Below are 15,353 nucleotides of genomic sequence, written 5' to 3'. Positions count from 1 at the left end.
GCCCGGCAACAGAGCAAGACTCTGTCTCAAAAAAAAAAAAAAAAGCAAAAAGTAAGACTTAGTCTTTGCTATACAGTTTCTTTGTCCAACGCCTATTTTCGAGTACTAATCTGTGTTAGGAGATATCCTAGACATTGGATATAGACTGGTATAGAAAGCAGATCCTGCCTTCTTTCATGGAGCTAACATTCTATTAGAATATAATAAACAAGTAAATAAAAATAATTCAGATATGATAAGTGATATGAAAGAATTAAAATGGTTTATATGATAGGCAGTGACTGGTGAGTGGCTCCTGCAGATAAGGTGATGAAAGAATGTCAGTGAGGGGTTGTTACCTTACTCCCCACTAAGCCTAAACAATACTAGGGGTTCTGCTCTGCTTGATCAGGAGACAGTATTTAAGGTACAGCAAATACAAAAGGCCTGATGCAAAAAGAAGCAGGGAATATGTGAGAAATAAAGAATTCCAATATGGCAGGAACGTAGAAAGTGAAGGGGCAGAAGAAAGAGATGAGGCTGGAGAGAGGTTGAGCACATGCTAAAGGGTCTTGGTAGAGTTTAGATTTTATTCTAAGGGCTACAGGGAACCACTGGAGGTTTGTAAGCAGAGGAATAATATAATGCAGTTTTTATTTTTAAAGGATTATTTTGGCTGCTGTAGATAATGAATCGTGGAGGGAAAAGGTACAAATGGAGACTGTTGAGAGGGTCTGGTGACCATCCACAGGCAGCTCAGGAATTACCTCCTGGAAGTGTTCTCCAGGCCCCCAGGCTCCATTAAGACACCCTTCTCTGAGCTCCCTTTATCAGATACTTAACATATAATATTGAATTTTTATCATTGAATATTTCTGTGTTTCCCATGAGGGCGGAATGTCTTAGGATAAGGACTTCGTCTAACTTACCTTTAAAGGCCTAGCACAGAGCAGGTGCCCAGAAAACATTTGTTGAATTGAATGAATTGCCTGGCTTCTGGGCAAGACAACACTTTCACATAAAGAGAAGGTGAGTGATCTATTGGCCTTTCAGTATTTCCAAAATATGGAAGAAAGATGGAGGTGGAGGGGAACAACCATTTCTCACAGTGGAATAGGATGAGATCTGTGAAGTAAGATTCGGCTGCCGTGGCTTGGATTGAGGACAGATGGTAGCGAAATTTACCATTTAGAGAGGAAAAAAACACTGTGGCAATTAAAGCAGAGCTGGGAACACTGAACGCCATCCCATTTGTTTCAGCAGGAACGTGCTGCTGCTGCACCCCCCAGGAGTGTGGTAGTGTCGGTCTGTGCCCACGGCGCTGCAGCAGGTTCAGAGGCTACCAGCCTCTATTTCAGAGCTGAAAATTATCAGGAGCAGGAACAAACATTATTCAGTATTATGCCATTGAATATTGAAAGTAGAAACCCTGTTACCCCCCTTTTAGGCAGGCGAGATGGACCGTACTTACGTGTGAAAACAGTACTCAAAACAATATCAATAGGTAATGTCTGTAAGAGGCTAAGTTCTAGCGTTCCATAGCCCTGTAGGATGACTCAGTTAACAATAATGTAGTTTCAAATAGCTACAAGGAGGATACTGAATATTCCTAAAACAAAAAAATGTTAAATGTTTGAGATGATGGGTATGCAATTACCCTGATCTGATTACCATACATTATATGTATTGAAACATCACTATGTACTTTATGAATAAGTACAATTATTATTTGTCAAAAAAAAATAAGTCTAACATATTGCCATACTTAGGGGTTTTTTTTTTCTTTACTTGTTGCCAGAAAATTGCTTCGGATGCCACCTAGTTCCACGTTCTCACCAGAGACACATGGCCAGCCACTGTCCTCCCTTCCCCTTCCTCTTGGAGCTCTTTGGGAGTTACCGAGAGGCAGGACACCCAGGAATAGAGCACCTCCCAGTGATGCTGCGTGTGAATTTATAAGGGTTCCTCTTCCTCTTCCCTCACCCCAACCTAAGCATTGAAAGCACGGGGGACCTAGGAAATGCATTTGAATACAGTTCCTAACTGTGGCACTCATGAAGTCCTCCCATTTGGCTCTCCTTCAAAAAACCTCTACAAAACAGAACAATTTGGGAGTAATTAGAAAATGCAGATTAATAGTCATAGAAATATTTTCAACACTTCTGTTTATTCCCTGTGGATGGACGTGTTTTGCCTGATTTTGATACATATGTTCATCTTTCACTAGGTGACTTTAGAGGAAGAGAGAGGAAAAGTATTTCACATTTTTCTCCTTGGTTTTTTGATTTTAGGAGCTGAAAGATGACTTGAAGGGTGATCTCTCTGGCCATTTTGAGCATCTCATGGTGGCCCTAGTGACTCCACCAGCAGTCTTTGATGCAAAGCAGCTAAAGAAATCCATGAAGGTATGAGCCCCCCACAAGCCATTTCTGCCCGGGGTTTGACCGAGTCATCAAAAATAGTGACTTTCTGGCAGTGCACACTTGTGATGGGTGGACTTGGATGCCATTTTGGTCTGTACTCTCCCAGTGGTAGAATGACTCTGAAATAGGGAACAGTTGTAGAACCTTAAGCCCAAATGTTCCTGGGCTGGAAGAATTTTGTCATATCCTTTGTTTGACATGAAGAGTCAAGTTCTCTAGTTTGTCATCATTGAAAGTAAATGGCACTGTCATAAACCCCAACACTGAAGCTAAAAACCTAGCATTATCCTTGAGCCCTTGTTTTCTCTTACCCTTCCACACTCCCAAATCTATCAGCAAGTTCATTAGTTTTACTTCAAAATCCACTGTAAATGTGTGCACTTCTCTCGAAATCCATTGCTACTGTTCTAGCCTGACCACCATCATCTCTTGACTGGTCCGTATCAGTAGGCTTCTAACTAGTCCCTTTGCCTCCATTTTTGCCCACCTCAAATTCATTCTACACAGAATAGCCAAAATTATTTTTATTAATTTATTTAAAAAATCAGATTATGTTATTTACCTGCATAAATTTCCAATGGCTTTGAACACTTAAAATCCAAGCTGCTTATCATGACCTTCATTACCCAATAGTGCAGGTCCTGTCTAACCCGGTGACTTTTTAAAATTCTATTTATATCAGTGAGGGTTCCCTCAGAGAAGCTGAACCAATAGGCAGGACATAGACGTTAAAAGATTTATTGTAAGGCCAGGTGCTATGACTCATGCCTGTAATCTCAATACTTTGGGAAGCCAAGGTAGGTAGATTGCTTGAGCTCAAGAGTTTGAGATCAGCCTGGGCAACTTGGAGAAACCCTGTCTCTACAAAAAATAAAAAGAAATTAGCTGTGCATAGTAGTGCATTCCTGTAGTCCCAGCTACTTGGGAGGCTGTGGTGGGAGGATCACCTGAGCCCAGAAGGTCGAGGCTGCAGTGAGCTAAGATTGTGCCACTGCACTTCAGTCTGGGTGACAGTGAGACCCTGTCTCAAAACAACAACAACAAAAATTTACTGGAAAGAATTGGAGGCCATGGTGGGAGGATTGCTGGAGCTCAGGAGTTCAAAACCAGCCTCAGACTGAGCAACATAGTGAGAACTTGTCTCTACAAAAAATTTTTAAAAATTAGCCAGGCGTGGTGGCTCATGCCTGTAGTCCCAGCTATTTGGGAGGCTGAGGTGGGAGAATTACTTAAGCCCAGGTCTTAAGTGTCCTTTGTAGGGACATGGATGCAGCTGGAAACCATCATTCTCAGCAAACTATTGCAAGAACATAAAACCAAACACCGCATGTTCTCAGTCATACGTGGGAATTGAACAATGAGATCACTTGGACACAGGAAGGGGATCATCACACATCAGGGCCTGTTGTGGGGAGGGGGGAGGGTGAGGGATAGCATTAGGAGATATACCTAATGTAAATGACAAGTTAATGGGTGCAGCGCACCAACATGGCACATGTATATATATGTAACAAACCTGCACGTTGTGCACATGTACCCTAGAACTTAAAGTATAATAAAAAAAAAAGAAGAAGAAGAAAAAAAAAATTAGCCAGGCATGGTGGCTTATGCCTGTAGTCCCAGCTGTTTGGGAGGCTGAGGTGGGAGAGTCACTTAAGCCCAGCAGGTCTAGGCTGCAATGAGCCACGACTCTGCCACTGCACTCCAGCCTGGGACCCTGTCTCAAAAAAAAAAAAAAAAAAGAAGAAGAATTGGTTACATGATTATGGGATTGGTTAGGCAAGTTCAAAATCTGTAGGGCAGGCTGTCAGGAAAGGCAGGCTGGAACTCTTGGGCACAAGCTGAAGCTGTCCACAGAAAGAATCTTCTAAACAGGAGCCTCACCTCTGGTCTTAAGCCCTTTCAACTGATTGGATCAGGTCTGCCGAGAAAGGTAATCTCCCTTACTTAAAGTGAATCAATAATAAACTGCTACAAAATACCTTCACGGCAACACATAGATTAGTGTTTGATTGAATAAGCGGCATTATAGCCTGGCCAAACTGGCGCATAAAACTGACCATCATACCCCCTCCTGCTCACCCATTAATGCTGTAGCTACACTGACCTTTTCTCTGCTCCTTGAACATCATAAGCTTATTCTTGTTTTGAGACATTTATACATGATGTTTCTTCCATCTGGAATGCTTTTCCTCCAGACATTTTCCATTAATTCACTCAAATATATTTTCTTACCTGCACTTATTACTGCCTAAAAGTATCTTGTCTATTTATTTGTTTTTGAGACAAGGTCTCGCTTCATTGCTCAGGCTCTAGTACAGTGGTGCAATTATGGCTCACTGCAGCCTCAACTTCCCGGGTAAGCAATCCTCCAACTTCAGCCTCCTGAGCAGCTGGGACTACAGGCACACACTGCCACACCTGGCTGATTAAAAAAAAAATTTTGTAGAGACAGAGTCTTGCTATGTTGCTCAGGCTGGTCTCAAACTCCTGAGCTTAAGCAATCCTCCCGCCTCAGCCTCTCAAAGTACTGGGATTACAGGTGTAAGCCACTGCACCTGGCCTTGTCTGTTTTTAAAATCCATTTGTTTATTACCTTTTTTCATCTAACTAAAAGGCAAACCTCCACCATGGCAAGGAACCTCATTGGTCTTGGCCTATATCTTCTGTTCCTAGAGCAACTTCTGAAATGAAGTGGGTGCTCAACATATTAATTAATAGGAAGGAGGAAAATGAAGGGAGCCTAGATCTGAGGCATAAGCCATATTCTGCCTTGTCATCAGGCAATGGAGTTATCTTCTTTTCCATGGAGGACATATGGGCATCTGAGGAGCAGATGGCAAGATGGAATTTGATGTACAAGAGATTTATTGTGAGAAACACCTGTCAAGGATAAAGAGGAGAAGAGCAGGGTAGGTGGGGTGAATCTTCAGACTGCAGTGCAGACCTGACACCTGTGAGAGAGAGGAGAGGAAGTAGGCTGAGATTAGGAAGAGCCTCAGTGCATGGTGAAGCTCCAAGAAAGCCTTGGCAGGCTGTTGGGGAGCCCCTGAGCAAAGACTGCCCTTTGGAGGAGTTCTGTGTTGGGTGCAAGTCCAGTACCCCTGCTGTTTACAGTCATTGACTGACAGCCACCTGGAGAGGGCATGACCTCAGTGTGAACTCTGGTAGATCTAAAGGTGTGGCAGTTGGAGGCTGTTAGCCAACTGCATTCTTTGCAGCTGATTCTCTTGAAGTGCAGTCTGAGCATTGTTTTTCTATGGCTACCCAATGGGGAGGGTTTAGCAGGTGTAATTGTAAGGATTAGATTCACCAATAAGTATTAGAACAGTTTCTCTTTTACATAAAAGAAATCCAGAGTAAGTAGCCCTGAGCAGGCTGTGATGGCACCACCATTATCAGAGATTCAAGCTCCTACTATCTTGAGGGTCTGTCTTCTTTAACCCATGGTTTTCACTTCTTGGTTAAAGATGGCAGCTCATGACTCAGTCATTATGTCTTCATTCCAGTCAACTCAAAAGAGTAAAGGACAAAGAAGGGTTCACTCCCTCACTCTAAGGATACTCCCTGAGCATGCATATGGTACTTCTGCCTATATCTTATCGGTCAGAGTTTAGTTATGTGGACATATTTCACTGTAAAGGAAGCTGAGAAACATAGCCTTTATTTGGGTAGCTATGTACCGAGTTACAAGCTGGGGGTTCTATTACTAAGCAAGAAAGACAAAAGAGGTACTGTGGGAAACTAGGAATCTCAGCTACAGAGAGACAGAATTCAGTCTCTGTTCATATGCTGCACTGGCCTTATTCGATCAAGTCTTAGTGTACATGACTTTTCTTGGAGTCACAGTGTGATTCAGTGACCTTGATATAAACAAGGCTGACGGGTAATTAGTCCCCATGCCAGCCGGGCCCATGATGCACATTACTGAGGATTTGAAAAGCTCCCTGTATGAAGAGGATGATACGTGCTGATAGACCCAGTACAGTGATGCAAGGATGAACTCATTCAAAAGTATTGTAGAGCCTTTTCTAAACATAGTGGCATGTTTGAATGTTGCTAGGGTTAATCCTGTTAGACTCTCACTTCTGATCTTGAATGACACAGGCTTTTTCTTTTGTACTATATATTTCTAGAATTATTCAATTGATTTTTACACTAGAGTGAAAAATTTGATGTCACTTTATTCCAGATGATTTATGTTAATACTAAAATATATGGAAAAATAGAAAACTACTTTAGAGCAATAGAGAACCTTGTATTGATTTACTCAAAATTGTCATTTCATCTATATAAAACAAGATATTAAGACCAAAAGGCATGAGATTAAGTTATTTAAGTGTTCTAAAAATTAGATTTCCTTTTCCTTTTTAGGGTGCTGGAACAAATGAAGATGCCTTGACTGAAATCTTAACTACCAGGACAAGCAGGCAAATGAAGGAGATCTCTCAAGCCTATTATACAAGTATCTTATTTTCTGCTTACCTTCACCACTGTTCACACATATTCAAGCCAATGTTGCTTTTCCCAGAATCCTCCCAATCTCTTCATGAGGCATTTTGAGAAGACAAGACTTATAGAAAGGAGAATACATTCTAAAATCAGCTGAAGACTATGGGTTTCCAGGAAAAATTGGAATATGATCTGAGCTAGATACTGCTACATAACAATAGCATTAATGCTTTACGTTCATAATATTATAGCTGCAGTGGATTTTGCTCTCAGCAATCTCTCATTAATTGAATTAACCATTTTCATCAATGGAAGAGACTCAGATCATATTTTATTATGAGGTGTTAAAAATCACTCAGATTAGATCCACGATTTTTGGTGTGGGAAATTAGATTAATTTAGAGGATGTGTTGAGCATGAGGATTCAATAGAATTAGTTAAAAGACCTAATAGTCTGCTGGCTGTGTAAAGTTAGAAAGTCTCTGCAATGCAATTCTGACTCTAACTACCCAGGGTTAGTGTGACTTCACAGGTTAAGGTCACAGTCCCCACAAGACTACCTTCACCTCAGACACCAGCCCACAAGCTCAGGTGTTTTCAGACTACACATGCTTTTAACCGACTGGCTACAAATTCAGGGTTCTCACTACTCTCTCAGGTTCAATAGCACACCACAATGACACAGAACTCAAGAAAGTGCTATATTGACAAATGCGGTATTATCATAAAGGAAACAAATCAGGGCCAATCAAATGCAGAGACTGCATAGGGAGATATTGGGAAGGGTCCAGTGGAAGCTTCCACTCTACTGACACATTGATATATCATTACCAACCTGCAAGCTCAGTTGATTATTAGTAGCCTTAGTTTTTATTGGTGTTTCATTATATAAGCATGATTGGTTGAACCATTGTTCATGTGATTGAACTCAATCTCCAGTCCCCCTACACTCCCCAAACGTCAGGCTGATATTGTGGCTCAAAGCCTCAACCTTTTAATCATATGGTTGATCTTTCTAATGTGACCAGCCTTTATTCTAAGTCATCTTGTTAGCATAACTGAGCTGCAGTCCAAGAGACCAACCATGAGTAATAAAGACACACCTATGACTTGGGAAATCCAAAGGATTTAGAGTTTACCTCCCAGGAATCAGGAATAAGACCAGCCCAATTCTTTACTATTCAGCAGCCCCATAGAACCTTCTCCAAGTACTTTAAGGAAGCCACAGTTTCTCTGTTTGTGTCTCACGGAGGTCAGTTGTGTCACAGGAGCTTTTGCAATGGGAGAGGTCCAAAGAAGGAGTACATATTGGTCCTCAGGTGGGTGTTAAAGAGGTTGCTTTGGGAAATTCTTGTTAGAAGGTAAATACTTCAGTGACAGGTAACTATTTTGTTATTGATGTGCTAATTGGGTTCTAATCAGAAAAACAGAAACAGCACTAGATATTTTGACAGATAAAATGTGATATAAAGAATTGCTGGCCAGGCGCGGTGGCTCAAGCCTGTAATTCTAGCACTTCAGGAGGCCAAGGCAGGCGGATCACGAGGTCAGGAGATCGAGACCACCCTGGCTAACACGTTGAAACCCCGTCTCTACTAAAAATACAAAAAGAAATTAGCCGGGCATGGTGGCAGGCGCCTATCGTCCCAGCTACTCCGGAGGCTGAGGCAGGCGAATGGTGTGAACCCTGGAAGCGGAGGTTGCAGTAAGCCGAGATTGCACCACTGCACTCCAGCCTGGGCGACAGAGCAAGACTCTGTCTCAAAAATAAAAAAAACAATTAAAAAAAAGAATTGCTTAAAGGGTCTGGCGCGGTGGCTCATACCTGTAATCCCAGCACTTTAAGAGGCTGATCACAAGGCCGGCGGATCACAAGGTCAGGAGTTTGAGACCAGTCTGGCCAATATGGTGAAATCCTCTCTCTACTAAAACATACAAAAAAAATTAAATGGGCGTGGTGGCACGCACCTGTAGTCCCAGCTACTCAGGGGGCTGAGGCAGGAGAATTGCTTGAACCCAGGAGACAGTGGTTACAGTGAGCCGAGATCGCACCACTGCACTACAGCCTGGGCAACAGAGTGAGATTCCGTCTCAAAAGAATTGCTTAAGCTGAGCACAGTGGCTCACGCCTATAATCCTAGCATTTTGGGAGACTGAGGTGGGCAGATCGCATGAGCCAAGGAGTTTAAGACCAGCCCAGGCAACATGACAAAACCCCGTCTCTACAAAAAATACCAAAAATTAGCCGGGTGTGGTGGTGCACGCCTACAGTCCCAGCTCCTCAGGAGGCTGAAGTGGGAGGATCACTTGAGTCTAAGAGATTGAGGCCCCAGTAAGCCTTGATCATGCCACTGCACTCCAGCCTGGGTGACAGACTGAGACACTGTCTTGGATAAAAAAAAAAAAGAATTGCTAAACACCTTTCAGAGAACTAAAAAAGGAAAAGGGGAACAAAGGGATTCATGCAGAGTATAACCCCCCAGACCTGAGACAACAGAGGAAAGAGGTTGAGTTTGTCAGAAACTGGAAGTTAGAAGAGGGATATACCTGGCTGATGTTGGTACCTTAGGGGCTCAGAGCAGAGGCTTAAGGAGCAGGAGTTCAGACCTCTGAAAAGAGGGAAAGTGACTTGCTCTAGGAACTAGAGCCATTGCTGCTGTCAAGGTGAACGACCTTCACTGGGTTGACACTGATATGAATAGCCATCAAATATCTTGCACTTCTTTCCACTTCCTGCCTTCCAGTCCCCCTCTACTCCCTACTACTGGTGGAACCTAAAAGGGAGTGGGAACAGAAAGAAGTAGACAAGAGAACTGCTTCATCATTAATGCACAAAGGGTATGTTGTAGGTGTTTAAAATATTTCAGTTCAACAAGGTTTACGTCTTTTACAAAACCCATCATCAGAGCAATGCACTGTATCCCAAGTTGGCTTGGTATTTTCTGGTGTTTCTTAGAAGAGTCGCTGCTCCCCTAGTGGACCTGCCCTGTGACAGATCCCTGGAGCCCAGCATTTAGGTACAAACACTTCCAGGATGTAAGCTTTATGAGGATGAAGATTTTTGTCTATGTTGTTCACTACTGTATCCTCAGTTCTAAGAACAGTGGGGGAGATAAGTGCAAATATTTATTAAATGAGTGTCCTCAAAATTGAGGTTAAGGTCTTAAGAGCCAAGTGAAACTTTTAGCATTCAGGATAGTGTTGTGAAGATATGACAAATGATAATAGCACAAAGTTACCAGAGCCTCAATTTCTATGTGAGTAATGCTCTCTGAGGCTACAAGGGATACAACTGCATCAAGGTTACCTTGGTTACTAGAGATTAATGATACACAAGAAGATCAAGAAGGAAATTGTCTCAATCATGCATAGCCAAGCTTTACAGAGATTCAAGTCACAGCACTACCTGAGGGACCCAGCTATGTTGTCAGTCTCTCAGCCGCAGGCATCCATTGCTTCCCGTGCTGATGTTTCCCATGACAGTAACGATTCCTCTTCCTTTTTGCTTCTCATGTTCTTGACACCAGCAAGTAACATCCCCTCCCTTACCACATGGTGTTTGTCTACCCAAGGCTTATAAATATTTGCGCATAGTTTTTGGTTATTCTTGGCTACTGTTTTCTTCATTATTTCTAGGAGTCTTTCAGTTCTTTATTATTCTGTTGTCTTTGTCTCCTTTTCTGTGTCACTCCTTCTCTAAGACAGAAGATACAATGGGTTCAGGAAGTCACGATCAAGTTGGCCCTCATAAAGGGACCAGATGTCTTGTATAGCGTATCTGGTACAGTGGCACAATAGGGTCTAAATAAATAGAGATCTAAATTCTTAACTTTTTTCAGTATTCTAAAGTCAGTGGTGTGTGAGGGAACACTGAAACAGGTATCAGGAACTCAAAGTTCTAGTCCAGACACCTGTATTGTTAAAATACTCTATTTAATTTTATACTCTACTGTGCCTCAAAATGCATAAAGTAGTTGTCAGCTTAGATTGAAATAATATTTTAGTCTAATTTCCCACAAAATATTTCATGAAAAGGGAGAGGCTGTGTGAAATGACTTATAGAGTCTCATCTAAATAATTCCAAAATTATAAAATACTTCCCCAAGTTCTAACAAATGGCAGCTTCATTCTTTTACTTGATATTTTCAAATTTAAAGTTTTTATCTAGCCAGAATGAAGGATAGATGTAACAATATCACAACTATTAGGTTTAATGATGCCTACTAAATATTATTATTTAGAAAAATAACACACATTTTTGGTGGATTTTGCTTATATGAATTGCTTTGAAAAATTAGATTTCATAAAAAGGAGACTTACTAAAATCATGCTGAAGAAGTTTCCATCTCAATGCAGTTCTTGCTATTGGATAATCTCATATCACTTTCTATAATTGTCTTTCATTGGTTTAAACAGATGAGAATTCTCATGGCTATTATGGATAATTTATAGAGTTCTTGAGAATGATAAAGACAGAGTTCAAATAGCCACATGGTGTCACCTACAACCAGGTGTATAGTGGCTCCAAGAGAATCACCACCCCATGGATGGGGCAGACAGAGATTTAAGACTGATGGGCACCACACATCACAGGCCATGCAAAAGGGGCTACATCTAGTCAGTACTGAAATACATGAACACACAATTGGCATTTGTAAAGGGAGATGGCATGTTTTGAGGTAGCTTTCTTACTTTTGGGAGATACTAAAAAATATAGTTTAGTTATATTCCTTGCGATTAGGGTTAGATTCAATAAAACAGAAAAATTACAGTGGCTTACAAACAGTAGAAGTTTATTTTAATCATATGTAGAAGTCTAGACATTGGCAATTCTAGGACTAGTATGACAGCTACTAAAAGCTTTTAGGAACTCAGGCTTCTTCTTGATTACTTTTATGCCATCCCTAGGAAGTGGTCCTTATCTTCACAGTCCAAGATGGCTGCCCAAGATGCAGATATCAGTTCACATGTAAGGCAGTCAAATGGAGGAAGGACTAAGATGAACGTGGTCCCATCCCTTTAAGGAGATTTCCCAGCAAAGTCATATTTGTCTGCCTTCATTTCATTGTGAAGAACTAAGTTATAGGACTGCACTAGCTAAGAGGAAAGCTGGGAATATAGTTTTTAAGCTGTGTGCATTGTATCTTGCTTAAGGTTAGGGTTCTCTTAGTATGGAAGATGGTCAGAATGGAAATTGAAAGGCAAACTAGTAGCTCATCCACCCCAGCTTTTCTACTATGCATCCCTTAGTGCCATTGTCAGATGAAATAAACCATGATTTGCTCCAGAATGACAACTCTTTCTATTCTTTTGCATTTACCACAACACAGTGCAGTAAGAGTTACAAGAAGAATGTACCATCTCACAACAGAAGAGCATGAAGAAATTAAAGGGCAAGATTTGTCTTATCACATACCCATTCTTTGCTAGTGTTGGCATTTAAACTTTTCTGTTTTATAATCGTATTTTTCAGTTTGTCAAGGCTTCATTTCATTCTGATTTGGTTTCAGTATACAAGAAGAGTCTTGGAGATGACATTAGTTCGGAAACATCTGGTGACTTCCGGAAAGCTCTGTTGACTTTGGCAGATGTAAGGTTTTATTTTTTATTTTTTAACTCCCCAGTAATCTGCATGCTCAATAATAATTTTTAGGGAGTTTAAAAATAACCAAACTGAGACAATTAGTTCACAATTTTCCTTATGAGATGGTTTGTTCATTTTACATTTTCATTGCCACCAAGCAATGTAATGTTTAACCAAGATCATAAAAGCATACATAATGATGTAACAACAAAGAAAGCTTATTTGAGTCAGTAAGTGGAGGTGTTTTGGTCAGGTTTCACAATTTTGACATTAGAAGACATTCTGATACATCATCCGACATACAATATTTATTTCCATTATAAGTGTCTCCATTTTAAAGAACAGGTTTATTTTCTTCTGGACTCCAAAGAATAAATATTTCTTTTGTTAGCTTCTAAATTAAATAGGAAGCATGATACAGAAGAATTGTCTTTAGAGATGGGAATTAAACTAACAAATGAGTATCAGTCTCAGGATTAAAAAAAGAAAGTGATTGCTGCAACTTCAGCCTTGCCACCTTGGAAAAGCTGCCAAACTATTAATCACTATGTGACCTAATGAGGCCACACCTTGCTTTCTCTTTGTAGAAGGCTCATGACTTTTATCATAAAGATGGTAAAGTCAAAGAGGAGATATATTCATAGCTATGTGTAAGAGAGAAAGTGATTTAAACCATATCTCACCAATTTTCTTTCAGCTGATTTACATAGCACCTAAAGTGTGAGAAAATCCCAACAATGGTCTCAGCCTCATGGTTGAAACAGCACCTGTCAAAGTGAGACATTATGCCATTAGGAAGCGATTTATCTAAATTATGGTTTCAATTACTTTAAATGTGAAAACCTTATGAAGGTTGAACCCACAACACCAAATTTATGAAGCATTGCTGCAGACATATGCTCTCAGAGGTATATATTCATAAGTGCACATCTGTTTGTGTATGGACATGAACACACCCACCCACAGGAGGCAGTATAGAGCAGGGCTCTAGCACAGGGTTCTAGAATCAAACAGGGCTGGAATCTCATGCTGCCTACTAGCTTTGTATATTTGGACAAGTTCTTTAAGTCTTAAAGCATTCATTTTCATATCTGTAAAACTAAAATACTAATAATGCCAAGTACTCATAGGGTGTTATGAAGATTAACAGAAACAGAGAGCATGTGAAGTACTTAGTGATCAACACAGGGTGGTGGCGGTTTGTTAGTATTATATTAAGACCAATGATAATCAGCATTTATATCATTGGAGCAGAGTGTACAGTGAAAGAGAACCAGAAGAAAGCAAACAGCAGCAGAGTATCAGCAGCACAGAAAAGAAACCAGGCAGAAATCAGACAGTCATGCAAGGACCTAATGTTTGAAAATACGAACAAATTCATTTTAAACAATTGTAGCTAAATGTTTCATTCGCCTGTAATTTGCCAAATAATTCAGGTAATCCCACGTTTTGTTTCTGTCTCCTGTCTTTCTATAATGTGCTTAAGTATTTGTACATGAACACACACACACCGCACACACACACGCACACAAACATCACTTAAACCATAGAACCTTTAATGTTACAGTTGGTTTGGGGACTTTTGAGGACTTTTTTTTTTTTTTTCTTTTTTGAGACAGAGCCTCACTCTGTCATCCAGACTGGAGTGCAGTGGCATGATCTCGGCTCACTGCAACCTCTGCCTCCCAGGTTCAAGCAAATCTCCTGCCTCAGCTTCCCTGGTAGCTGGGATTACAGGCGCATGCCACCACACCTGGCTAATTTTTGTATTTTAGTAGAGACAGGGTTTCACCATGTTGGCCAGGATGTCTCAAACTCCTGACCTCAATCAATCCACCCGCTTCAGCCTCCCAAAGTGCTGGGATTACAGGCATGAGCCACTGCGCCTGGCCTTTGAGGTTTTTTTTTTTTTTTTTTTTAAATAAACTTTACTTTTTAGAGCAGCTTCAGATTTATGGAGAAATTGAGCAGAAAGTACAGAGAGCTCTGATATGCCCCCTCTTCTACTCTCTCCTTTCCGTTGTTATTATTATTATTATTATTATTATTATTTTGAGACAGGATCTCGCTCTGTTGCCCAGGCTGGAGAACCATGCTGTGATCTCAGCTCACTGTAGTCTTGACCTGCTGGACCCAAGCAGTCCTCCCACTTCAGCCTCCTGAGTAGCTGGGACCACAGGTGCACAGCACCACCTTGGCTAATTGTTTTGTTTTGTTTTGTTTAGAGAGAGAGAGAGAGAGAAGGTCTCACTCTTGCATTAGTATGTGTATTTGTTACAGTTGATGAATGAATATTGATACATTATTATTAACTGAAGTTTGTAGTTTACATTAGGGTTCACTCTTTCTGTCATATAGTTCTATGGATTTTAATAAATGTATAATGTCATATGTCTACCATTACAGTATGATAGAGTAGTTTCACTGTCCTAAAAATCCTCTGTGCTCTGGCGGTTCATACCTTCCTCCCCACCAACTACTGATCTTACTGTCTCTATAGTTTTGCCCTCTCTAGAATGTCCTATAGTTGGAATCATACAGTATGTAGCCATTTCAGGCTGGCTTCTTTCACTTGGCTATATGCCTTTAAGGATCCTCTATGTCTTTTCATGGCTTGCTAGTTCATTTCTTTTTAGGACTGAGTAATATTCCATGTATAGAATATTTATTTCACCTGCTGAAAGGCATCTTGGTTGCTTCCAAGTTTTGGCAGTTGTAAATAAAACTTCTGTAAACATTCATGTGGAGGTTTTTGTGTGGACATGTTTTCAATTCTTTTGGTTAAGTACCGAGGGGTGCAATTGCTTGATCATATAGTAAGAGATATTTAGCTTTATAAAAAAAAAAAAACTGCAGAACTGTCTTCCAAGGTGTCTGCACCATTTTGCTTTCATATCAGCAGTGAATGAGAGTTC

General features: G+C 40.7%; 1 protein-coding gene across 7 annotated transcripts in view; it reads left to right on the top strand.

The window, feature by feature from the left end:
- The window catches only part of ANXA3 (annexin A3), a 61,385-nt gene that overhangs the window by 29,908 nt on the left and 16,124 nt on the right, over positions 1-15,353 (top strand). For all 7 annotated transcript variants that reach the window (XR_277132.5, XR_012434848.1, XR_012434849.1 and 4 more), the window contains exons 5-7: positions 2,271-2,384; positions 6,777-6,867; positions 12,365-12,444. Coding sequence is in view for 4 of the 7 variants with exons in the window: in XM_005554974.5 (XP_005555031.1) it covers positions 2,271-2,384; positions 6,777-6,867; positions 12,365-12,444 (285 nt within the window). In the remaining 3 variants the exon portion in view is untranslated. The remainder of the gene's footprint in view (positions 1-2,270; positions 2,385-6,776; positions 6,868-12,364; positions 12,445-15,353) is intronic.

This window comes from Macaca fascicularis, chromosome 5, assembly GCF_037993035.2.
Source record: "Macaca fascicularis isolate 582-1 chromosome 5, T2T-MFA8v1.1".
Lineage (NCBI taxonomy): Eukaryota > Metazoa > Chordata > Mammalia > Primates > Cercopithecidae > Macaca > Macaca fascicularis.
Note: the sequence above shows the minus strand (reverse complement) of the source record. Positions and strands in the feature narration are given on the sequence as shown.